Here is a 27,396-nt window from a genome sequence, read left to right as displayed (position 1 = left end):
ACTATAACAAATAATTAGTAAATACTTAAAAAGCTACTGGTATTCTTTTGAAAAAAGAACTATTATATCACTCATTCTGTAGGAACAGCAAACATCTCTTTGCACTCAAGCAATGCTTATAAATTGGTAGAAGACATTAACAGTTACAGACTACCATTTAGTGAATGAATCAACTTCCAAAAAGTTAGTAACAACAGAGTATCTTTTAACTGTGTCAAATTTGGGTGATTGAAGAAATCTACCAAATAATGTCATTTAGTCATATAAGCACTAAATTTTTGGCAGTGTCAGCTAACATTTGTAGTATGTACTTGAAAAACGCTCAGCAGATATTGTTAAACTCAAAAATGGAGGCAGAGAGCCCGTACAAAGAAAAAAAAATTAACTACCTAATACCCCCTTCTGGTTGGGTCAGTGTAATATCAGCATGACTCTTTCTGGACCCTTAAGGAAAGAATGACTGACCACATTCTGAGCCAATTAACAAGTCATGAGTCACGTGAATTCACATGGAGCTGCACCTACCCTTTCTACTAAAAGGCTTACTAACTCCTACTCTTAATGTTACCAGATATAAGTGAAAAAAAGTTTCAAAGGTTGGTTATATGAGTTTGGAAATTAATCTTTCCAGGAGAAAAAAACAGTGAAAAGATTTGGCTTTAAAAATATAAAGCTACTCTCTTAAAGTGACATGTTAATCACTGTGTCTAGGAAAGCTTAAGATGAAAGAATAGCAGTTAGCATTGTTTTTGAAGACTTAGATGAAACCCTTCAAAAATAAGAGATTTACTAACAATCAGTTTCTGAAGTACAGTTTTACTTTCTGCTGCTAATGACTGTTCTTTTAATATCATGTTAGAAATCTGAGAAACAAGTGTAGACACATTTTCTGGAATAGATGTGAGGGATCCAAGTGCTGTTGCAGTAATAGTGTCTAATGCAGAGACACTGGAAGACAGCAGATTTCCTATACCAAAAAGAAAAAAGAAAAAAAGATGTAAACTTGGACATAAACATATTTAAATACAAATACAACCTTTAAAGAGGTTGGCAAAATTATATCCTAGTGGAAATTTGTAATAATAAGCTGAAAATAACTGGCTCACCACATAAGCATGGAATCATTTTAAATATAAATTAGGAGTTCCCGTTGTGGTGCAGTGGTTAACGAATCCGACTAGGAACCATGAGGTTGCAGGTTCTATCCCTGCCCTTGCTCAGTGGGTTAACGATCCGGTGTTGCCATGAGCTGTGGTGTAGGTCGCAGACACGGCTCAGATCCTGCGTTGCTGTGGCTCTGGCGTAGGCTGGCAGCTACAGCTCCGATTTGACCCCTAGCCTGGGAACCTCCATATGCCACGGGAGTGGCCCAAAGAAATGGCAAAAAGACAATAAATAAATAAATAAATAAATAAATATAAATTAAATACCTTCTACACAGTATTTGGTAAGCACTTGTATCTGTAAGTGTATCAGACCCCAAACTGTAACTCAGTGTAAACCAAGAGTCAGAATATTCTAAAATTAATCTATAACTACAATATTACTCTAGATAAAAGAGATTAAAAAAGAGAAATAAGAAATCAATAAAAATTTTTAGTGATTGGCTTAGAGTGATTAGACTTTAGGTGATTTTTAAGTTTTGACATTTCTGCATCTTCCAACTTTTCTACAGTGAAGAAAATACTTTAATAATAAACAAGTAAGAGTTCCCATCATGGCTCACTGGAAACGAATCCGACTAGGATCCATAAGGTTGTGGGTTTGATCCCTGGCCTCACTCAGTGGGTTAAGGATCTGACGTTGCCGTGAGCTGTGGTGTAGGTTGCAGACATGGCTCAGATCCCATGTTGCTGTGGCTATGGTGCAGGCCGGCAGCTGTAGCTCCGATTCGACCCATAGCCTAGGAACCTCCATATGCCATGGGTGTGGCCCTAAAAAGCAAAAATAAATAAATAAATAAATGAAAAATAATAAACAAGTACTTAAGAGTATTTTCCTCAATGAAGATAACAACAATGGTTATGGTTAAAAATAACATCCAGGAGTTCCCGTCGTGGCGCAGTGGTTAACGAATCCGACTAGGAACCATGAGGTTGCGGGTTCAATCCCTGCCCTTGCTCAGTGGGTTAACGATCCAGTGTTGCTGTGAGCTGTGGTGTAGGTTGCAGACGCAGCTCGGATCCCAAGTTGCTGTGGCTCTGACGTAGGCCGGTGGCTACAGCTCCGATTGGACCCCTAGTCTGGGAACCTCCACATGCCGCGGGAGCGGCCCAAGAAATAGCTAAAAAAAAAAAAAGAAAAAATAAATAAATAAATAAATAAAATAACATCCACATATTCTGACAACATAACATTCGAGAGACTGATTCTCAAAAGAAAAAAAAAGTTGGAGAATGTTTATGCGCAGAAAATTTTAATAAGGAAACCCGAGATATATAAGAGTAATATCCACGGAGAATGATACAAAGTCAGGGATAAGGGAGATTTTTTACTTCTGAAGTTTACATATTTAGCTATTGTTTAATAAACATAACTTAGACTTGCTTTTTTTTTGTCTTTTTGCCATTTCTTGGGCCGCTCCCACGGCACATGGAGGTTCCCAGGCTATGGGTCAAATTGGAACTGCAGCCGCCGGCCCACACGACAACCACAACACCACCAGATCCGAGCCGCGTCTGTGACTTACACCACAGCTCACAGCAATGCCTGATCGTTAACCCACTGAGCAAGGCCACGGATCAAACCCGCAACCTCATGGTTCCTAGTTGGATTCGTCAACCACTGAACCACGACAGGAACTCCTAGACTTGCTTTAATTCAACAGCATTAATCCCTAGTCCGAACAGACACTGTGTGCACTGAAGGGGACTAGTGACACTGTCACCTGAGTTTTTATGATATTTAACTATCAGTTTTGAACTTAGTCTCACACTAAACAAAAGATTAGAATTAGAAATGCTTGAACTTACCAAACAAGGTCTTGTGAACTTCTAGTATGTGCTTTTGTTTTGAACTGCCATCCTTAATTAATTCTTCCATACTATTAAACAGACTATTCAGGTTTTTGCCAAAAATATCCTGAGCTTCTGCATTGTGCTGATCAACTGCCTTCTTACGATCCAGTTTAGAATGAAGACCAGATACAGCTTTTGTAGTTTCTTCAACTGTGTTGAGCAACTATGTATGATTTTTAAAAATAAGTGTTGATAAGATGGATGTGACAAAAGCAGTCTAATGACTTCTTCTACGCCTCATAAGGACTTCTTATAAGAACTAGTAAACTTTATATAGTGTATCAGAATAAAATTTTAAACTCATGCTAATTTATCTAGGAATGTTTATTTCTTATTCCCCTCCCTTAGCCACCTAGACAATGAAAACTGAGCTTGCCAATCTTTCTACAGTAATTATCCTCCCTCACAAATTTTTATTATGTTATTAATTCCTGAAGAGTACACCTAATAAAAAATTAAGTACTTTCAACATCTTCCATCATTAGAAGATACTAAATTTTTGATGACTGATTAGTTTCAACTCTGACCCAAAGCATTACATCATTATTCTAAACACCCATAACATATAGTTAAGGCATCTTCTATTTTCAAAACTCTAGGAATAGTTTTTTTCTTTCTTTTCTTTTTTTTTTTTTTTGTCTTTTTCATTTATAGGGCTGCACCCAAGGTATATGGAGGTTCCCAGGCTAGGGGTCTAATCGGAGCTGTAGCTGCCAGCCTACACCACAGCTCACGGCAACGCCAGATCCTTAGCCCACTGAGTGAGGCCAGGGATCAAACCCACAACCTCATGGTTCCTAGTTGGATTTGTTTCCGCTGGGCCACAATGGAAACTCCAGTTTTTTCTTAAATTGGCTTCTCCAGTGAGGAAAATTTAGATGAAATAGTAAAATAATGTTTTCCAAATAGACAAAAATATCATTTGGGGTGAATTAAAGAGAATACCACAATTAATGCTTAGCCTAAGAAAATTTCTTTACCTATTCTATTTTTTTTTTTTTTTTTGTCCTTTTAGGGCTGCACCCACAGCATCTGGAAGTTCCCAGGGAACCTTAGCTGCCAGCCTGCATCACAGCCACAGCAACATGGGATCCAGCCACTCCTGGGACCTAACAACGCAGCTCAAGGTAACGCCAGATCCTTAACCCACTGAGCAAGGCCAGGGATCGAACCTATATCTTCACAGATACTGGTCGGGTTTGTTACTGCTGAGCCACAACAGGATCTCCCTCTTTAATTTCTTTAATGATAGTACAAATTAAAACAAAGAACAAACCCTGCTGGCAGTATCATGAAGTTTCTCCTCAGTACTTTCCAAAGCTGATGTGATATATTCTTCTTTAACAAGCTGTAATTTAGTTTCTTGCAGGTGTTTTTGAGTGGCTTCAAGTTCCTGTGTCTTATTTTGCAGATCAGATTTGCATTGGTCAAGTTCATTTTTATTATCCATAAACAATTCTGTAACCTAAATAAAATACATTAAACACTTTTTTTAAGAATTAAAAAATGCTGAACTTGTTGAGATACCTGGCTAGTTCATAATATAGTATTAGAAGAACCAAACAAATTATTTCCATGTAAAAGCTATAACAAGTTACCAGGTAGGTTAGAATATTTTACATGGCATCTGGTTTCTTGCTGTAATTTCATTAAAAACTAGACCTGTTGTTATTACAGGTCTAGTGGTGTTAATTCTTCAGATTTCTTCCAACACTGCCAGTGTGAGGATGGCAATGAAAGTCAGATCTCTCCGCCTTGTTATTTAACATCTGTTTTCTCCAAACATCTACATCCTCTCATCTAATAAATATTAATGTAAATGTCTCGGCATTCACTATTTAGCTTTGCTATTAAATCATACAATGCAGTTAATTTATTATAAAGTTGCATTAATATGTGTCAAAATAGAAAGCTCCCTCATTACCACTGATGATAGCTAAAAAAAAAAAGATACAACTTTTAGTTTAAAGGTCAGCAAAAAAAAAAAAATTCTTAAAAATATCAGGTCCCACACATTCTGATACTGTGTTTTAATATTTGCTTTTTTACATGACATTCATTACTGTCTGGAATGCTTACCCTATTTAGCTCCTCCTCAATGGCAGCAATTTTTTCAACCAATTCTACAATTTGTTCTTCTTGAACAGTTAGTTTTCCACTCATGGCTCTAAAACAAATTTTAATAGGAGTTTAACAGTTAATATTTTCTCCTAATCCCATAAAATGTATCCTAACATAATTGAGGCAGTACACATCATACCTGCTATTTACCATTATCATGATGATACCTACATGTCAATACCAATAAAGTGCAAAAATTAAATGTATTCTTTATCCTTGGTTTTTAAATGGACTGTTGTATTTGCTTTCTCCATTTTGAAACTGAGAATCCCTACCTATAAGGGGAAAAATATTTGTGTATAAAAAATTTGAGAAGGCACAATGCTGATGGAGGATTATAACCCACATAAAGTAGAAATGGGGGATACAACTAGGTGTCAGTAATCAGGAATATGAAATATAAACAAGACACACAGAATCCAGGACAGGCTTGTGAAATGGAGGCATCAGATGTCACAGGAGGAAGGGTGAGATAAGGAACTGAAACATGGAAATGTTTGCAAGTGCACCTCCTCCAGGCAAACCTACCCCAATATGTAGCCCAACATACATATGATTATCATATCACACAAATCCTCATGAGATGAAAGTATTCTCTAGAGCACAATTCCTCAGCCTTAGCGCTGACACTTTGGACCAGGTAATTCCAGTCTGCTTTAATTTCTTGAGCATTACCGAGTTTCAGAAGTGACTACTGTCTTCTGCATTCTTCTAGTTCCTTCATAACTACTAATAATTTTCTATTTCACACTGTGCTTAAATGACAAAGATCCTTTTAAAAATGTAAATTTCCTAGAGCTCCCATTGTGGCTTAGTGGTAATGAAGCCAACTAGTATCCATGAGGATGCGGGTTTGATCCCTGGCCCCGCTCAATGGGTTAAGGATCCAGTGTTGCTGAGAGCTGTGGTACAGGTTGCAGATGAGGCTCAGGTCCCATGTTGCTGTGGCTGTGGTGTAGGCCAGCAGCTGCAGCTCCCATTCAACCCCTAGCTATCTGTCACCATGCAAAGTTATTACTATATTATTGACTGTATTCCCTAAGCTGTACATTACATCCCTGTGACTTACTTATATAACTGGAAGTTTGTATCCCTTCACCTATTTTGGCCATTTTCCTATGACCTTCCTCTGGGAACCACTGATTTGTTCTCTGTATCTATAAATCTGTTTCTGTTTTGTTATGTTTGTTTATTTGCTTGTTGTTGCTTTAGATTCCGCATAATAAGTGAATCATACAATATTTTTTTCTCTGACTCATTTCACTAACTTAATACCCTCTAGGTCCATCTGTGTTGTCACAGATGGCAAGATTTCATTCTTTTTTATGGCTGTGTAGTATTTCATTATTTATATATCACATCTCCTTTATCCATTCATCTGTCAGCAGACACTTAGGTTGGTTCCATAACTTGGCTATTATAAATAGTGCTGCAATGAAATATGGGAGCATCTTTTCAAATTAGTTATATTGTGCTTTGCATGTATTGCTTTTACAAATTGAAGGTTTATGGCAACCCTGCATTAAGTCTATTGGCATCATTTCTCATCTATATATATATATATTTTTTTTTTTTGTCTTTTTGCTATTTCTTTGGGCCGCTCCCGCAGCATATGGAGGTTCCCAGGCTAGGGGTCCAATCAGAGCTGTAGCCACTGGCCTACGCCAGAGCCACAGCAACTCGGGATCCCAGCCGCGTCTGCAACCTACACCACAGCTCACGGCAACGCCGGATCGTTAACCCACTGAGCAAGGGCAGGGATCAAACCCGCAACCTCATGGTTCCTAGTCGGATTCGTTAACCACTGCACCACGATGGGAACTCCAACAATATATTTTTTTTAATTTAAGGTGTGTACATTTGTTTTAAACTGTTGCACACTTAATAGATAACAGTATAGCATAAAAATAATTTTTACATGCACTGGGAAATAAAAAACTCATGTGACTTACTTTGTTGTAATATTCACTTTATTGCAATGGTCTGGAACCAAATACACAACCCCTCCAAGGTATGCCTGTATCCTCTTCTGGAATTGATCCCTTTATCGTTATATATTGCTCTTGTTTGTCCCTTGTTAGAGACTTTGTTTTAAATTTATTTTGTCTGATGTGTATTGCTACCCTAGCTTTCTTTTCATTTCCATTTGAATGGAATATCTTTTTCCATCCCTGCTTTTTCAGACTGTGTGTGTCTTTAGATCAAGTGAGTCTCTTGCAAGCAGCATACAGATGGGCCCTTTTTTTAATTCATTCAGCCATCCTATGTCTTTTGAATTAGAGCATTTAGTTCATTTACATTTAAAGAGATTATTGATAGATACATACTTCTTGTCATTTTGTTAACTATTTTCTGATTGCTTCTGTAGTTCTGTTTCTTTTTCCCTTATAGTTTGATGATTTTCTTTAGTGTTATGTTTGGGTTCCTTTCTCTTTATTCTTTGTATCTGGTATAAGTTTTGGGTTTAAGGTTACCATGAGGTTCATATGTCAACCTGTATATATACCAGTCTACTTTAAGGTGATAGTCACTTAAAAGTTTGAATGTGTTCTAAAAGCACTTCACTTTACTGCCTTCCCCCAACACTTTGCTTTATGGACTTTTATTTTATACTTAAAGACTTTTTAACATTTCTCACAAGGGAGAAATGAATTCCTTTAGCTTTTGCTTGTCTGAGAAAAATCTATCTCTCCTTCAATCCTAAAAGATAACTTTGGGAGTTCCCGTCGTGGCGCAGTGGTTAACGAATCCGACTAGGAACCATGAGGTTGCAGGTTCGGTCCCTGCCCTTGCTCAGTGGGTTAACGATCCGGCGTTGCCGTGAGCTGTGGTGCAGGTTGCAGACACGGCTCGGATCCCGAGTTGCTGTGGCTCTGGCGTAGGCCAGTGGCTACAGCTCTGATTGGACCCCTAGCCTGGGAACCTCCATATTCCGAGGGAGCAGCCCAAAGAAATAGCAAAAAGACAAAAAAAAAAAAAGATAACTTGCTGTTTAGAGTATTTTTCATTGTAAGATTTCTCCTTTCAGCACTTTATCAGGCTACTCCCTTCTGATCTGTATATTTTCTGCTGAAAAATCAGCTAATAAGATAAGTTGCCTTTATCTTGCTAATTTTAAGATCTTCTCGGAGTTCCAGTCATGGCACAGCAGAAACGAATGTGACTAGGAACAATGAGGTTGTGGGTTTGATCCCTGGCCTCGCTCAGTGGGTTAAGGAGGTGGTGTTGCTGTGAGCTGTGGTGTAGGTAATAGATGTAGCTTGGATCCTGCGTTGCTGTGGCTGTGGTGCAGGTCAGCAGCTGTAGCTCCGATTTGACTCCTAGCCTAGGAACCTCCATATGCCACAGGTGCAGCCATAAAAAGCAAAAAAAAAAAAATTTTTATTGACCTTTCATTTTTGCCACTTTATTGTAATGTGTCTTGGTGGAGACCTCTTTGGGTTCATCTTGTTTGAGACGCTCTGTACTTCCTGGACCTAGATATGTTTTCTTTCCCAAGCTACAAAAGTTTTTAGCCATTATATCTTCAAGTAAGTTTTCTGCCCCTTTCTCTCTCCTCCTTTTGAGACCCCTATAATGCAGATGTTTTTACATTCAATGTTGTCCTAGAGGTCCCTTAAATTAAGCTTAAGGCCGTGCCTGTGGCATATGGATGTTCTCAGGGCCAGGGGTAGAATCAGAGACACAGTTCCAGCCTACAACACAGCCACAGCAACTCCAGATCCAAGCCATATCCGCAACCTACATCACAGCTCATGGCAATGCTAGAGCTGTGACCCACTGAGCAAGGCCAGGGATCGAACCCTCAACCTCATGGTTCCTAGTCATATTCGTTTCCACTGGGCCATGACAGGAACTCCAAACTAAGCTCAATTCAAAAAAAAATTTTTTTTTCTTTTTTTAGGGTCACACCTGTGGCACATGGATGTTCTCAGGGTTAGGGGTCGAACTGGAGCTACAGCTGATGGCCTCAGCCACAGCCACTCAGGATGTGAACCACATCTGCCACCTACACCACAACTTGAGCAATGCCAGATCCTTAACCTCTTCTCACGGACACTATGCTGGATTCTTAACCTGCTGAGCCACAACGGGCACTCCTAAAATTCTCTTTTCTTTTAGCTGTCCTGATTTGGTGAATGCCACTAAATCATGGTTTTCCAGATCACCAATCCATTCCTCTGCATCACCTCATTTGATAATTCCCTCTAGTGTACTTTTTATTTCAATTATTATATTCTTCGGCTATCATTGGTTCTCCTTGATATTTATTAACTCATTGTTGAAGTTCTGTGTTCCTCCTTTCTTCTCCCAAGTCTGGTGAGCATCTTTATGACCATTACTTTGAATTTTTTATCAGGTAAATCACTTAAATTCATTTCATTAGGGTTTTGTCCTGGGGCTTTATCTTGTTCTTTCATTTGGAAAATATCCCTCTGTCCCCTCATTTTGTTTGACTTTCTGTTTGAAACAGCCTCCTCTCCTAGTCCTAAAGGCACAGATAGTCTTATAAAGGCACATGTCCTGTGTAGACAACATATGCTGGGTAGCTTTAGCAGGCCAGGTAGAACCAGAGTGGACACAGGCTAGAGAGAATGATTTAGTTTTAAAAGTTCTATTAAACATTGGTGTAAATAATGACTTACTCTGGGTTGGGGGGGTTGGTCTTTTTCTTAGGGCCACACCCATGGCATAGGGAAGTTGCCAGGCTAGTGGTTGAATCAGAGATGTAGTGCCAGCCTACACCACAGCCTACATCGGAGCCACAGCAATGGGGGATCTGATCCACATCTGTGACCTAAACCACAGCTCATAGCAACGCTGGATCCTTAACCCACTGAGTAAAGCCAGAGATCAAACCTGATGGATGCTAGTCAGATTTGTTTCCACTGAGCCATGATAGGAACTCTCATTACCCTGTTTAAATGCTGGCTGCAGCTTTTATGATCTTTTCCTGATTTATAATATAATAACCTCTATTTCAGAAAGAATTTGTTTCACATCATGCCTCATTTTTTTTTTTTTTTTTGCCATGCCCACAACATGCAGAAGTTCCTGGGCTAGGGATCAACCCCAAGCCAGTGTTTACTGAATAAGAGTTAATGTATAAAAATATTAAAATGATGGAAATAAGGACACAGGTAAACACTTGAAAAAAATATGAAACACTAGTGTCTATGGTCAAGAAGTACATATGAAAACCAGAGAAACAGAAAAAAAGAAACATTTACAAATATCAAGTTTAAGAATTAAGTGCAAATTTACAAATGATTTTTGGGAGTTCCCATTGTGGCTCAGAGGCTTATGAACCTGACTAGTATCCATGAGGATGCAGATTTGATCCTTGGCCCTGCTCAGTGGATTAAGGAATAGGCGTTGCCATGAGCTGTGGTGTAGGTCACAGACGCAACTTGGATCCAGTGTGGCTGTGGCTGCGGCTGCAAACAGCAGCTGCAGCTCCAATTCAACCCCTAGCCTGGGAACTTGCACACCATGGGTGCAGCCCTAAAAAGTAGATTCAAAAAGAGAAAAAAAATTTACAAAAGTTTTTTGGGTTTTTTTTTTTTTTGTCTTCTTAGGGCCACACCCATGGCATATGGAGGTTCCCAGGCTAGAGGTCCAATTGGAGCTGTTGCCGCCGGCCTACATCAGAGCCACAGCAACTTGGGATCCGAGCCACATCTGCGACCTACACTACAGCTCCACGGCAACGCCGGATCCTGAACCCACTGAGCAAGGCCAGGGATCAAACCCGCAACCTTGTGGTTCCTGCTTGGATTCCTTAACCACTGAGCCACAATGGGAACTCTACAAAAATGTTTTACAATAATATTTTTGTCAAACGGGTATGAGCTATGAACGAACCAAATAAAACTAAAGTCACATAAGAGAAATAAAAGGAGAATTGTTATATAATACCCTATGGCACACAATATAAATTTTAGCATTTGTAAAGTTAACATATGACAACAATCAAAAGGATTTAGTGCATTATGATAATTGAAAATAAATGTAAAATTAAGTTTATTATATCTTTTAAAATGATCGTGTAATGTAACATCTATAAAAAAAGTTAAAAGATTATATTAAAATACTTTGGGTTATTTTCAATTAGCTTTAAATACCTTTTATCATTCTTTTTTTTTTTTTTTTTTTTTGCTTTTTAGGGCCACACATGCAGCATATGGATGTTCCCAGGCTAGGGGTTGAATCAGAGCTGCAGCTGCTGGCCTATACCACAGCAATGTGTGATTTGAGCTGCATCTGAAACCTACAACACAGCTCACAGCAATGATAGATCCTTAACCCACTGAGCAAAGCCAGGGATCAAGCTCGCATCCTCATGGACAATAGTTGGGTTCACTACTGCTGAGCCAAAATAGGAATTCTCCCTTTTATCATTCTTTTTGTGTGTGTGTCTTTTTTTGTCTTTTCCAGGGCTGCACCTGCAGCATATGGAGCTTCCCAGGCTAGGGGTCCAGTCGGAGCTGTAGCCGCCGGCCTACACCACAGCCACAGCAACTCGGGATCCAAGCCACGTCTGCAACCTACGCCACAGCTCACGGCAACGCCGGATCCCCAACCCACTGAGCAAGGCCAGGGACTGAACCTGAAACCTCATGTTTCCCAGTCAGATTCGTTAACCACTGAGCCACAACAGGAACTCCCCTTTTATCATTGTTAATTTTAAAGATGCTCTATGAAAGTTACCCACTTAATATCCTCAAGGATAAATACAGTCAGAAATTTTTCAAGTTACAATCCTTAGCATCCCACTTACCTTTTGCCTCTATTGTTATTACTGTAGTTTCCCTATAAAGCTTCAGTAGAAGTTTTCCTTGGAACGAACCACTCATGGGTTAAAAAGTGAACAGAGGAGTTCCTGTTGTGGCACAGCAGAAATGAATCTGACTAGTATCCATGGGGATTTGGGCTTGATCCCTGGCCTCACTCAGTGGGTTGGGGATCTGGCATTGCTATGAGCTGTGGTGTAGATCGAAGATGTGGCTCAGATCCTGAGTTGCTGTGGCTGTGGTGTAGGCTGGCAGCTGCAGCTCCAATTCAACCCTAGCCTGGGAACTTCCATATGCTACAGATGTGGCCCTAAAAAGCAAAATTAATTAATTAATTCACTAATCAATTTTAAAAAGTGAACAGGGAGTCCCCAACGTGGCACAGTGGAAAGTGAATCCGACTAGGAACCATGAGATTTTGGGTTCGATCCCTGGCCTGGCTCAGTGGGTTAAGGATCAGCCGTTAATGAACCCGACCAGCATCCATGAGGATGTGGGTTTAATCCCTGGTCCCACTCAGTGAGTTAAGGATCCGGTGTTGCTATGAGCTGCGGTGTAGGTTGCAGAAGTGTCTCGGATCTGGAGTTGCTGTAGCTGTGGTGTAGGCTGGTGGCTAAAGCTCCGATTCAACCCCTAGCCTGGGAGCCTACATTTGCCATGGGTGTGGCCCTAAGAAGACAAAAAGACAAAAAAAAAATTGAACAGATTAGAGGCTGCCAGGGGTTAGGGATCACTAGGGAAGAAGGGTAATGAATATGACTATAGAGAGGTGGCAAGAGTTTGATGTTTACGATGATAGGACAGTTCTATATCTCAATTGCAGAACTACAATGAATCTACAAATGTGATAAAATAATACAGGATTATACACATATTGTACCAATGTCAATATCCTAGTTTTGATACTGTACTAACCAATTTAGGAAATGGGGGATGGGGGTGGTAAATACATATGACCGCTGTACTCTTCTTGCAACTTCATATGAGTCTATTATTACTTTAAAATAAAAATTTACGTAAGTTTTTTAAACTGTTTCATAACTACTTATTATTATTAAAACCAAAAGTATTTATAGGAGTTCCAGACTTGGCCCAACAGGATCGGCAGCATCTCTGTGGCTCTAGGATACGGGTTTGATCCCAGGTCCAATTCTGGGCCCAGCACAGTAGGTTAAAAAATCTGGCATTGCCAGGGCTGTGTGTAGGTTGCAGATCAGATCAGATCTGATCCTGGGCCCAGGAACTCCATATGCCATGGGTGGCCAAAAAAGGAAAAAAAAGAAAAAAGAAGCACCTACAGGAAGCATTTCAAACAGCCTATTATCAGAAAATGCTTATTCTTAGAAATTCATTTCCATAGCCACGGGCATACCTAAAATTTTCTTCCGAAATGTACACTCCATTTTTTTCACGGGCTGCAGCAAGATCTCGTTTCAGACGCTCTATCTCTTCTGTATATTCCTACACAAGGAGAATATTGTCTCAATTTAGCACTTAAATTTTTTTTTTCCATTTGGTTTGGGGAGGATATGTAATAAGTAAAACAAAGTTAGTCCTTTTGTTTTTTAAAGCATAAAAAAGTATGATTAAAAAGCCATACCATACTTTTTATTCAATATTTATCTGTTTAGGATAAAGTCTTTCAACAGCTTTCAAAGCTCCTTTAAATGCATTCATAAAAATATGGACTTCTGAAGACAAAAATCAAGAACCCACTTGAAGAGGTACCCACTGGCTAAAGACAGGACAATATCAATGTTATTGAGGATATGAATCCTTGTGATGGACTGTGGCAGTGGCTCCATGAACTAAACACGTGATAAAGCTGTACAGAGCTAACCAAACACAAATGCATGAATACAAGGGAAATCTGGCGAATAAAATCAGTGGACTATTATTAATGTCAATATCCCTGAGGTGATATTTTACCGTACAGTTTGATAAAATGTACAAAGGATCTCTATTATTTCTTTCAACTGCATGTGAATCTATGGTTATCTCAATAAAATCTTCAACTGAAAAAAGAAAACAGGAGTTCCTGTTGTGGTTCAGTGGGTTAAGAACCTGACATAGTCTCTATGAGGATTTAGGTTTGATCCCTGGCCTCACTCAGTGGGTTAAGGATCCAGCACTGCGGCAAGCTGTGGCATAGGTCATAGATGAGGTTTGGATCCAGTGTTGTAGGCCTGCAGCTGCAGCTCTGATTCTACCCCTAGCCTGAGGAACTTCCGCATGCCACAGGTGTGGCTGTAAAAAGAAAAAAAAAAATCAACAACAACAAATAAAACCCAAAGACACTATCAAGAAAGGAAAAGACAAGCTAGACTGGGAAGAAATATTTACAAATTATCTCATAAAAGGCTTGTATCCATCCAGAAGGTATGAACAACTCTATATACCTTAATTGAAGCAAATAATTTAGACAGACATTTCACAAAAAAGATATGCAAATGGATAATAAACATGTGAAAAGATGCTCAATATCATTATTGATTAGGAAAATGCTAATTAAAATTGTAGTGCAGTAACATTATGCACTTATTAGAATGGCCAAAATTAAAAAGGCTGTAACAAATGTTGAAGAGAATGTGGAGAAACAATAACTCTCATGCACCTTTTTTTTTTTGTCTTGTCTTTTTAAGGGCCACACCCACGGCTTATGGAGGTTCCCAGGCTAGGGGTCGAATCAGAGCTATAGCCACTGGCCTACGCCACAACCACATCGACACCAGACCCTTAACCCACTGAGCGAGGCCAGGGATCAAACTCTCAACCTCATGGTTCCTAGATCAGGTTCATTAACCACTGAGCCACGACGGGAACTCCAAACCTCATGCACTTCTGATGAAAATTTAAAGTAGAGTCACTTTGGAAAACAGTGTCTTAAGGAGTTAAATACTAACTCGTTATACAACCCAGAAATTAAACCATTAGGTATCTATCCAAAAGAAATGAAATCACATCAACACAAAGACTTGTACATGAATGTTCATAGCAGCATTATTGGAAAAAATCCAAATGTCTATGACTGGTGAATGGATAAACAAAATGTGATATTATCCATATACTGGAATACTGTTCAGCAATAAAAAGAAACAATCTATTGATACATACTATAACATAAATGAGCCCCAAATGTTATATAAGAAGGCAGATGCAAAATAGTGAATATTATGTATTTTATTTACAAGAAATGTCTAGAAAAGGGAACTCAGTAGTTTACTGATTACAAAGAGGGAAGAGGGGAACTTCACAGAGTGATAAAGTTATCTAAAATTGGATTGTGGTGATGCTGAATATTCTTTTTTTTTTTTTTTTCCCCACTGTACAGCAAGGGGATCAAGTTATCCTCACATGTATACATTACAATTACATTTTTTTTCCCCATCCTATGTTCTGTTGCAACATGAGTATCTAGACAAAGTTCTCAATGCTACTCAGCAGGATCTCCTTATAAATCTATTCTAAGTTGTGTTTGATAAGCCCAAGCTCCCGATCCCTCCCACTCCCTCCCCCTCCCATCAGGCATCCATGAATATTCTATAATGTAATAAAAATCATTGAATGGTAGGCTTACAGTGGGTGAATGTTATGATAATTATATCCTAATGTATGGTATACATAATGCATGGTAATTATACCCTTAAAACTAAGAATAATTAAATTTTTTAAATAAAAATAACTGAAATTTCGTTGCCGTGAGCCGATAAAGTCAACGTTATTAGCATTAGAAAAAACATTTTAACATATAGAGTATTTAGTTTAAATCATTAAATGAAATGCCTTACCATGGGCAATTTAATAAAACTTTTTTAAACAATTATCTCTATCAGTTTCTCATTTTCACATTTGTCAAACAAGATTTTATTACTCCACAAAAATGCACAATTACCTTAATCAGAGCTTTTTTGGTGAGTTTCTGGTTAACTTCAGGTTTATTTAGTATGTTCTTTGCTCTGTGAGCATATTCCAATGTGCTAAGAGTTTCCTGTGATGAAAAGAAAAAGGCAATTACTAAAGATATGAGAATAATGCAGTTTTCTTATCCGAAATATACTATACATAACTTATAAGTAGTAATTTATGGTTATATCTAAATCTAAAAATCTACCCACTAATATTACTATACCCAACCTTTGAAAAGAAGGATTGGCAGAGTTCCCTTGTGGAACATCCAGTTAAGGATCCCTGGCCTGGGAATTTCCGCATGCGAGGGCACAGCCAAAAAAAAAAAAAAAAAAGAGAAAGATAAAGAAAAAGGATTGTTCAAAACATCCTTATCTTTTTTTCCTTTTCAAGTTTATTATAATTTGATCTAATAATTTTTTGCTTTATATTCATTTTAGAACTCAATGAAAGGAATCCCTTTGTAGGCTCAGCTGGTTATGAACCCGACTAGTATCCTTGAGGACGTGGGTCTGATTACTGGCCTCACTCAGTGGGTTAAGGATCCAGCATTGCCATGAGCTGTGGTATAGGCCCAAGATGCAGCTCAGATCCTGCGTTGCTATGGCTGTAGTACAGGCCTGCAGGTGTAGTTCCAATTGGACTCCTGGCCTGAGAACTTCCATATGCCACAGGTGTGGCCCTAAAAAGCAAGCAAACAAACAAACAAAAAAAACCTCAATGAATTTCATCAATTGATGAATAAACAAATGTCCTATATCCATACAAGAGAACATTCATTCACAAAAACGAATGAAGTTTTGATACCTGTTACAACATGGATGAATAGTGAAAACATTATGCTAAAGGAAAGAAGCCACTCACAAAAGAACACTTATTGTATGATTCCAATGATATGAAGTACCCAGAATAGGCAAATCTATAGATTAAAAAAAGATTAATAGTGACCCAGGACTAAGAGCAGGGGCAGTTGGGGTGTGATTAGTAATGGGTTACCAGGTTTCTTCCTGGGATGAGAAAAATATTTAGACTTAGATATAATTTTATGGTATGTGAATTATATATCAATAAAGATTTTTTTGGCCACATCCACAGCATATGGAAGTTCCCAGGCCACTGCAGTGACAATGCTGGATCCTTAATCCACTGAACCACAAGGGAACTTGAATATATATACATTACTTTTTTTTTTCTTTGTCTTTTTGCTTTTTCTAGGGCCGCTCCCATGGCATATGGAGTTTCCCAGGCTAGGGGTTGAACCGGAGCTGTAGCCGCCGGCCTACGCCAGAGCCACAGCAATGCGAGATCCAAGCCTCATGGTTCCTAGTCAGATTCATTCACCACCGAGCCATGACGGGAACTCCCGATATACATTTTTTTTTAATGGAGAGGAGTTTTTTAATGGAGGAGTTTTTTAATGGAGAGGAGAGGAGTTAGAGACCTTATAAGATCTTTTCTAATTCAATTTAAAGCAGATAATCCAATACATAAGAGTAGATTTTACCATCTTTGTTGCTTCTCTTGGTTTTCCCACCTGTTCTACACACCCAAAGCCATCTTCAGTGCTCTCTAAGCTGTCTCTAAAACACTAGCAATTCACTTAACCCACTTCGAGGTACTCAATTAAACCATTCACTGCTAATGAGCATAGCACTTTTCTTGGAAGACTGTGAGCAGGGGAGTTCCCGTCATGGCTCCTATATCCATGAGGATGCAGGTTCAATCCCTGGCCTCATTCAGTGGGTTAAGGACCTGGTGTTGCCATGAGCTGTGGTGTAGATTGCAGATGAGGCTTGGATCTGGTGTTGCTATGGCTGTGATATAGGCCAGCAGGTGTAGCTCCGATTTGACCCCTAGCCTGGGAACCTCCATATGCCACAAGTGTGGCCTAAAAAGACCAAAAAAAAAAAAGACTGTGTGCAAAGTGTAATTAACTAGTAATTAACTAATCTTTTTAAGATTAAAAGCTACTACATGGAGTTTCCGTCATGGCACAGTGGTTAATGAACCTGACTGGCATCCATGAGGACTTGGGTTCAATCCCTGGCCTCGCTCAGTGGGTTAAGGATCCAGCATTGCCGTGAGCTGTGGTGTAGGTCACAGATGTGGCTCAGATCCCATATTGCTATGGCTGTGGTGTAGGCTGGCAGCTGCAGCTCCAATTAGACCCCCAGCCTGGGAACCTCCATATGCCTTGGGTGCGGCCCCAAAAAGACAAAACAAACAAAAACTGCTACAAAGGAAAAAGATCATTTTTTTTCCAGTGGTGTGGTCCTCTATGTATCCACATGCAATGTCCAGGTTCTTTTTACTGTGAATGAAGCCAAGTGATGAACTTTAAAAAAATGTGATAGTCAAATAAGAATTATAGCTACTACACTTTTGAATACCTTTCAAAGGGCTTACCTCAAGATTGAGAGATGCAGGTGAAATTGTTGCAATTATAGATGTTCTTGTACGTCCCCCAAGAGAGTCCTGGAGGATTCTAGTTAGTTTGGATTCTCGATAAGGAACATGAGGTGTTCTTTCTACAAGAGCAGTAATAACCCTTCCCAAAGTCAAAAGGGATTGATTGATGTTTCCAGCTTCCCGAGCTCTCTTGTCAACTGCTCCAGATCGGCCAATGTTCTCGCTTCCAGCAAGATCAACCTTGAATTTTAAAAATAAAAATAAGTTCTCAGTCTATTGGATTTGGAATAGAAGACTTTTATTCTCATATTGTACATAATATGTTAAATAGCCAGTAAACTATTTTTTCTGTAATTAACAACCCACTACAGAGCTAATAACCTAGTAACTAGAAAAACATTGTCTGGAAGTACAACTTTCAAGCTGTTCTATGAGCTGATAAAGAATGTGACAATGGAATAAAACTACCATGTGACCTAGCAATCCCACTTCTGAGTATGCATCCAAAGGAAATGAAATCACTATCTCAAAGAGATATCTACACCCCCATGTTCAATGTATTATTCACAATAACCAAGGAATGAAAACAGCCTAAGTACCCAGTGATGGATGAACAGATAAAGAAGATATGTGATATGCACATAATGGAATTATTATTCAGCCATGTGAAAGGATATCCTGGCATTTGCCACAAAATGGATCAACCTAGAGTACATTATGCTAAGTGACAGAAGCTGGACAGAGTAAAACAAATACTATATGATCTCACTTACATGTGGGATCAGGGTGTGGGAGAGGGAAAACATATGGGAGGGGAGAAAGCTGAACTCATAGAAACAAAATGTAGAATGATGGTTACCAGGAACAAGGGAGATGGGGAGAAAAGAAGATGCTGGTCAAGGGTTACAAGCCTTCAGTTTTAAGATAAGTAAATTCTGGGATCTGATGTATACTATGGTAACTACACTGAAATGTGCTGAAAGAGTAGATCTTAAGCATTCTCACCAAAAAAAAGTAACTATGTAAGGTGATGGATATGCTTATTTACTTGATTGTGGTAATCATTTCACAAAGTATACTAATATCGAGTCATCACATTGTGTATTTTAAGTACATAATTTTATTTTCAATTATACCTCAAGAAAGCTGGTGGGGGGGGGGGGAGAATCAGAAAGAATGAAACAGTGGTATTAAGGTTGCTGCTTACCAAATTCAACTTTCCAATTTTAACAAGCTCTTCTCCATCAACTGTAGTCTCCTTCATATGTATGGTAACAGAGAAAACTGAATGGGAACGACTAGAAAACAAGACCAAGTTGCCCAGTTATTATAATGCAAAACATTATTTGCTTTCTATAAAACATTGAAGGGAGTTCCCATTGTAGTTCAACAGTAACGAATCCGACCAGTATCTATGAGGATGCAGGTTTGATCCATGGTCTCGATTAGTGGGTTAAGGATCTGTCATTGCTGTGAGCTATGGTATAGGTCTCAGACATGGCTCAGATCTGGCACTGCTGTGGCTCTGGCATAGGCCGTCAGCTGCAGCTCCCTTTCAACCCCTAGCATGGGAACTTCCATATGCCACATGTGTGGCCCTAAAAAGAAAAGTAAATAAATAAAATATTGAAAACAGCAAAGATAGATCTAAATCCACCAGGGTAGAGAAAGATAGTATCAGAAAGGGTAGCAATAAGATTTTGGAAGACAGTGGATGGATAGAATAATGCTAAATTTTTGCTTTCTTGTATCTGCTGCCCATAGAGGAGACCCCAATAAGAAGCTACCTGAAAACAGCCTAAAAGACTTGAATTTGGACAGCTGCCTGGTGTGTCAGAGGAAAAGGTTTCCAATTGATCTATTTATAAGAACCGCTTGGAATATATCATCACCATAAATTCAAACGGCACCAGGCAAGCCAGCAGATTACAAACCCGAATGTCAGCTGTGCTAAAAGGACATTGCTCTGCTTTGACATCATCAGAGATAGGTAGCTTCTTGCTCTGAACAGCAGAAATAGTAAATAGCAGTATTTACCAAAACACTATAAGAGAATCACAGCTAAAATATAAACTTTTCCAAAGTCTATCTTACGCAATATACTGACATTCTGCTTTTATCTGGAAGATGCAAAAACCATATGGACAACCAAAGACCTCATTCCCTTCTGTGTCAATGACATTTGGTGAACATCAACGATTGTTAATATCATTGTTGGTTGCCAAATGGTAATGTTTAACTTTTTCATTTGTACTTTCCACATTACTTGGAAAATTTTACAGTAAGTATCATTTTTACAAAGTTATTTAAAAGTGTTTTTTCTTTCTTGGCTGCACAGCATGCATAAGTTTGTGGACCAGGGATCAAATCTTCACCACAGGGGTGACTGGAGCTGCTGCAGTGACAATGCAGGATCCTTAATCCATGTGCCACAGGAGAACTCCAAATTATTTAAATTATTTTAACTATCACAAGGAAAAATACAAACTATCATCTGAATTATAACATGCTTCTCATGTTTTCCTACCGTTTGCTCATTCTTAATTCAAGATGATGGAATTAAGACAATTAGAGAATAGAAGTCAACTCTGATTTTGGAGAAGTGAATTATGTTTTCCTTCTCTTTATCATATACTTTCAAAAGAAGAGATCTTTACTCCAGTCTATGTATCAAAAAAAAGGAAATCCTACATTTTTCAAATTTACAGAATAGGAATTTTATATTTCATAGAAAAATATTTAGAGAGGAGTTCCCGTCGTGGCGCAGTGCTTAACAAATCCAACTAGGAACCATGAGGTTGAGGGTTCGATCCCTGCCCTTGCTCAGTGGGTTAACAATCTTGCTGTGAGCTGTGGCGTAGGTCGCAGACTCGGCTCGGATCCCATGTTGCTGTGGCTCTGGCGTAGGCTGGCAGCTACAGCTCCAATTAGACCCCTAGCCTGGGAACCTCCATATGCCATGGGAGTGGCCCAAGAAATGGCAAAAAGCCAAAAAAAAAAATTTAGAGAAAAGAAATTTTCTTAAGTTCATTCCTCTAAATTCTAAATAAAGTCTTAGGAGTTCCCTGGTGGCACAGCAGGTTAAGGACACAGCATTATCACCGCTATAGCACAGGTTTGATCTCTAGCCCGGGAACTTCTGCATGCCATGGGTGCAGCCAAACAAACAAACAAACAAAAGAAACAAAGTCATAAACCAATAATTTAAGAAAAACAGAAATTTCATTCTATGATTGGTTTATAACTCAAGTTTTTTGTGTGTGTTTTGTTTGTTTTTAGGGCTGCACCTGCAGCATGTGGAAGTTCCCAGATTAGGGGTCAAATCACAGCTGCAGCCTCTGGCCTACACCACAGCCACAGCAACACCAGACTCGAGCTGCATCTGCTACCTATGTCAGAGCTTGCAGCAACACTGGATCCTCAACCCACTGAGCGAGGCAAGGCCAGGGATCAAACCCACATTCTCATGGATACTAGTCAGGTTCATTTCCACCAAGCCACAATGGGAACCCTATAACTTAAGTTTTAAAAATGGAAAGCTAGGAGTTCCTGCTGTGGTGCAGTCTCTGCTGTCTCTGTGCAGTGCAGGTTCAATACCGGGCCCAGAGCAGTGGGTTAAGGATTTGGCATTGCCACAGATGTGGCCTGGATTTGATCCCTGGCCTGGGAACTCCATATGCCATGGGAGCACCTGAAAAAGGAAAATAAAAGGAAAGCTATTATAGGAAAAATTAATTAAAATTATAAAATAATCTATAACCCTACGATGTTATGTTATTCTTCTTCTTTCTTTAAATGCATACATATTTAGAGTTGTAGTTATACTTGCTATAGCATAGTATAGAAATGTCCAACTGTAAGAGAGCAAAAAAATGAGAACTAGCCCTAAAAGTCCTTCTCTAGCTCAGGGAGAATGATATTCAGGTAAGTTTACCTAAAGTAACATATTTAGTTGACTGCAGATCTGGAACTAATCTCAAATATCTAACTCCTAATCCATAGCTCTTTCAATTACATTCTGACATTTCTTCGAAGATGAGCAGAAAAAAAATCGCCTCTGACTTGGTAAACTCCATTTGGGGAGTTTGGGATTCATCCTATAAGGGATGCTAACAAATATGCTCCTTTCTCCCCTTGAAAGCCAGTGTTAGTGACCATTTGCCTTCCTACATTAAAATGAAGCCATTTTGGAAAAAAAAAAAAATCACATCATACAACCTAAATATATACAATTTTTGTCATCCATACCTCAATAAAGGTGGGAGGGGGAATTGTTATTTGATGTTCTTCTAATCCTTGCTCAAACCAGCGATTTTCAAACTGTGTTCTAAGTATCCATAGGGGCTCCAAAAAAAGTGCTGAAGGAGAATTTTCCTAAGGCTGAGGAGATAAGCCTCTGAGTTTCCCACTGCCAAATCAACTACAACAGTTGCATTAATCTGGGCTCCCACATACGATTTCATTTGGGTAAAGAAATCTTCTGGTTAAAAAGACTTAATACTCTGCTCAAGTTCAGCTTATCTTTGTTCTCCTTTCAACATTTTCCCAATATTGGTGCTATCCCTATAAGTCTCAAGCCAATTACTAAGGCCTGCAATCTAGCATACAATCTAGACGTGTGACTCACTGACTTTGACCCAATTTGATTGCCCAAGTTCATAATTCTTCTTAAAGAGGGAGTGGAGTGGTGGGGGAGACAATGGCTTTCTCACCTCGAGTAGGCATTCATCAAAGTTGCTGCAGTTGTCCTTTTTGCTGCTCCCTTCTCCAAAATTTGATAGACCTCATTCTTGTTATGTACCGTAATTTCTTCTAAACCTTTGATTATCACTCCCCTCTGACCAAATATTAAATGGCATTCATTAGATTGGTTATATATGGAGAAAGAGAGAGAGAGACTTTTCAAAGTATAAAACTGTAACATTTAGAGACATTTTATTCTCCCAAGACTGAAGTTACCTTGTTACGGGGATCATCAAACATCTGTAGTCTCTCAGAAACATCAGAAGACGGATTAAGAAGATCAAAAAGCTCTTCATTATAGATTTCCAACAGAGACACTTTGACTGAAAATTCAGTACCATTATCAGTAAGTTTCTCAAAAATTTGATGAAGAGTACGTGGAATTATACCAGCCAAAGGGTCCTAAAATTATAATATTCATAAGCACTTAAATAAAGCATGAATGCCATTTACTGCAACAGTTAAGACATAGATAAAAACGGCTTCTTTTATAGTATATTTAAACATAAGAATGTCAAAACAAGTTTAAGGGGAAAAAAAAAAAACTAACCAAATTTAAGAAGCCAACTTTTGTAAATGATTTACAACAGTCTGTTCAATAGTAATTATTCTTCCTCCCACCTTCCACAAATCTGTCATTCTCAGCAGCCGCTTCATGCCTGAGCATTACACGGAAACCAACTATGCCAAGGTACTTATAAAGCCAAGTTCAATAACCCTTGCCAGTTTTTCTCATCAGAAATAATACCATCACTTTAATCGGAAAAGTGGCTCACCTAACAGTATATTCCCTAATTCTGACATAAAACAAATTGTTTCTCAAATTTCTAGGTATACTTTTTTTCTTTTTCTTCTTAGGGTCCAGCCTAGGGGTCGAATCAGAGCTGCAGCTGCCAGCCTACACCACAGCCACAGCAACTGGATCCAACATAAGCTGAATCCTTAACCCACTGATCAAGGCCAGGAATCAAACTCGCATCCTCATGGATACTAGTCAGGTTCTCAAACCACTGATCCACAGCAGCAACTCCTAGGTGTCCTTAATAAAACTGTTATCACCCTCTAAATTTTGAAATTGTGTTGTAAGCCTGTTCCATAACTCCTATGATCATAATTCCACAACTTTATTATCCTTGCATTAAGTAAGCTAATGCCTCATGTACGTAACCACTAGAAAAAAGGATCTGCCTAAGTATTAATAATATGGAAAATTAACTTAGTCATTAAACATATTCAAACACATTTGATGGAAATCTGTCATATATACTGTGTGTTTTCAATAATATTCAACAATACAGTGACCTTAATTTCTTGAACAAAGTTGTCATTAATAAAGTACCATACTGCCCCCATTGCTCTGCTAATTTAATGACTCATTCCCTCACTGCAAAGTCTTCCACTTGAAGCCCTACTCAGATTCCACTCTCCTACAATATTCTGCTCCAATTATTCTGTCCTAAATAGGCCCTTCTCTTATCACTTTAACTGTGCCATATGTATTGGTCCTCTCTCTCCTAATTACCATACCATATACTTTAATTTTATTACTGTAGCAGTTTATCTTAACTTTGTGTTTTATATGCATACACTGATCTTTTCCATTTCAAGACAGAGGCCTTCAACCAGCTTTTATTCAGTATACTTTAGCCACTTTAGAAACACAAGTCTGTTATAAACAATAAATACCTCCTCCCAAGTATACTCTTCATTAGGGGACCTTTCACCTTCCATTGTAAACGTTTTTCCAGTGCCAGTTTGGCCATATCTGTCAAAATTAACAAAAGTGTTAAACAAACAAACAGAAACCAAATACATGCATCTAAACCGTTTCATCAATTTAGAAATAATGTTTCACTCACGCAAAAATAGTGCAATTATAGCCCATAATAACTTCATCCAGAATTGGACAAACAACACTTCGGTAAACATCAATTTGTTTAGTAGATGCTCCAAAAACCTATCCAAAAAAGGGGGGAGGGAATTTATTTTTTTAAAAAGCTTCAAAATTACTTTAATAATTTTGTTTTTAATATATTAACTTATTTAGCCCACTAGAAACCATTTGACAACTCAAAGAATCAAATGAAATTTGTAACTGCATGCTAGAACCTAGAGAAAATATGTATACTAGGAAATCTTTACATTAGTGAATAAAAAAGAAGTAGCAGCATTTTAGGAAGTAAGTACCATATCAAAAGTATATGTTTTCCGTGAGCTCTTGTCAGCCAGTCCTCCAGTTCGTACACTAACTTCTTTCCTTACGTGGTCACATTCTACTACAGAATGGGCATTAGCTTTCCGTTCTGCCAAATTAAATGGTCTATAAAAAGAAACACACAAGGTTATTCAAAATCTGTTAGGTATCAGGTACTGATGACATTTTTATTAATACCTCAGAAAAGAACAATGTGAAGTTTTACTACACCACTGTTGACAGCAATTAAATGGAGCCTAAAGAATACTGCAAAAGCCAAGAGCAGAATTTTAAGGGTTTCAATTCCTAGAAGTAAGTTTTTTAAAAAAAGTTTTGAAAAGTATGTACAATTATGACAGTTTGTTGGAGTAGATGCTAACAAAATTAATAAAAATAATGACTAAGGGTTCCTGTTGAGGCTCAGTGGTTACGAACCCGACTGGTATCTATGAGGACATGGGTTCAATCCCTGGCCTCCCTCAGTGGGTTAAAGGATCCAGCATTGCCATGAGTTGTGGTGTAGGTCGAAGATGTGGCTTGGATCTGGTGTCACTGTGGCTGTGGTATAAGCTGACACCTGCAGTTCCAATTCAACTCCTAGCCTATGAACTTGCATACGCTGTGGGTATGGCCCTGAAAAGACAAATAATAATAATAATAATAATAATAATAATAATAATGACTGATATATTGAGTACTATGTCAGGTATTCACTGTTCCAAATGCTGCATACACCATGTTAACTCGACTTGTCCTCACAAGTGTGAGGTCTAGTGGGGAGGTCTAGTGGGGAACAGTGACATAAAACAAGTGATTCGAAGAGAAGTGATGTTTAGAAAGGGTAAGTAAAAGGTGCTGTAGGAACATAGAGCAAATATTTAATGTGCTCTAGAGAGGTCCCATCGTGGCTCAGTGGAGACGAATCTGACTAGCATCCATGAGGATACAGGTTCGATCGATGGCCTCACTCAGGGGGTTAAGGATCAGGTGTTGCCGTGAGCTGTGGTATGGGTTGCAGACGAGGCCTGGATCTGGCGTGGCTCTGGCTGTGGCTGTGGCAGGCAGTTGCAGCTCCCATTCAACCCCTAACTTAGGAACTTCCACATGCCATGGGTGCAGCCATAAAAAGATGACAAAAAAAAAAAAAAAAAAAAACCTCATAAAATTTAATGTGTTCTTGATTGGGACAGGGAAGGCATGAGTGTTAGGAAAGACTCCGTGAGGAAGAAATCTAAGCTAAAGGTTTCCTTAGGCACTTGAGTATAATGATGACTCTTGATCCAGTCCACTTGGGCAATGTAGTCCTTTAAGCCTGTCTCCTCATTTGAAAATTGAGCTTGGTAATAGTACCAACCTCACAGTGTAAGCAAAGATCCTGTTTAATTTACTGTTTCCCTAGGGTCTATTACCATGCTCAGCACACACTAGACACTCAAATATCCATTAAACTATACTGCTTAAGAGATGTCATCTTAAAGAGAATGATGGGAAAGCTAAAAAGAACCATGCATAAGATACTGATGTACTTAACGCACATCTGGGCCAAACGGAGAGGTATACTCTTTTTTTGTTTGTTTTTAGGGCTGCATCTGCAGCATGTGGAAGTTCCCAGGCTAGGGGTCAGATCAGAGCTGCAAATGCCGGCCTACACCACAGTCATAAGCAATGACAGACCTGAGCTGTGTCTGTGACCTATACCACAGCTCATGGAAATGCTGGATCCTTAACCCACTGAGAGAGGCCATGGATCAAACCCATGTCTTCATGGGTACCAGTTGAGTTCTTAACCTACTAAGCAACATGGGAACTCCCAAGAGGTACACTCTTAGGTCCTAAGTTCATTTTTCCCATTATCACATATTGTGACAGGAAATGCCAAACAGGAAATTATCTTTGCCCTCATCACTAAATGAACCAAGTTGCTACTTATTTTAAAAAGGATATGTCCTCTGGCATGCATGCCCCCACACTTAGCATATTCTGACTGGTCAGAAGATCAAATTGTGATCTTAAGAAATTTAACTCAGTAACTCCCAGGTAATATCTGGTAATGCTGTCATTTATCAAATGTATGAAAACTTACACAATGCACACAACCCACTGTATGCAGTATTTTAAATGTTCAACAAAATTGAGTCAAAACAAACTTATACTGAGGTAGGCCAAAAGTATCAGATAGAATGAATTGCTCTCATGTGGTTAAAGCTTTTCC

General features: G+C 38.8%; 1 protein-coding gene across 1 annotated transcript in view; it reads right to left on the bottom strand.

The window, feature by feature from the left end:
* KIF11 (kinesin family member 11) overlaps window positions 1-27,396 on the bottom strand; it is a 52,401-nt gene that overhangs the window by 21,048 nt on the left and 3,957 nt on the right. The window contains exons 2-14 of the mRNA XM_047761716.1: window positions 25,178-25,310; window positions 24,850-24,947; window positions 24,677-24,755; window positions 23,207-23,392; window positions 22,960-23,084; window positions 19,455-19,545; window positions 18,245-18,487; window positions 15,825-15,920; window positions 13,305-13,393; window positions 5,097-5,184; window positions 4,294-4,482; window positions 2,973-3,180; window positions 795-967 (exon numbers count right to left, since the gene is read on the bottom strand). Of these exons, the coding sequence (XP_047617672.1) occupies window positions 795-967; window positions 2,973-3,180; window positions 4,294-4,482; window positions 5,097-5,184; window positions 13,305-13,393; window positions 15,825-15,920; window positions 18,245-18,487; window positions 19,455-19,545; window positions 22,960-23,084; window positions 23,207-23,392; window positions 24,677-24,755; window positions 24,850-24,947; window positions 25,178-25,310 (1,798 nt within the window). The remainder of the gene's footprint in view (window positions 1-794; window positions 968-2,972; window positions 3,181-4,293; window positions 4,483-5,096; window positions 5,185-13,304; window positions 13,394-15,824; window positions 15,921-18,244; window positions 18,488-19,454; window positions 19,546-22,959; window positions 23,085-23,206; window positions 23,393-24,676; window positions 24,756-24,849; window positions 24,948-25,177; window positions 25,311-27,396) is intronic.

Source organism: Phacochoerus africanus, chromosome 15, assembly GCF_016906955.1.
Source record: "Phacochoerus africanus isolate WHEZ1 chromosome 15, ROS_Pafr_v1, whole genome shotgun sequence".
NCBI classification, from domain to species: domain Eukaryota; kingdom Metazoa; phylum Chordata; class Mammalia; order Artiodactyla; family Suidae; genus Phacochoerus; species Phacochoerus africanus.
Note: the sequence above shows the minus strand (reverse complement) of the source record. Positions and strands in the feature narration are given on the sequence as shown.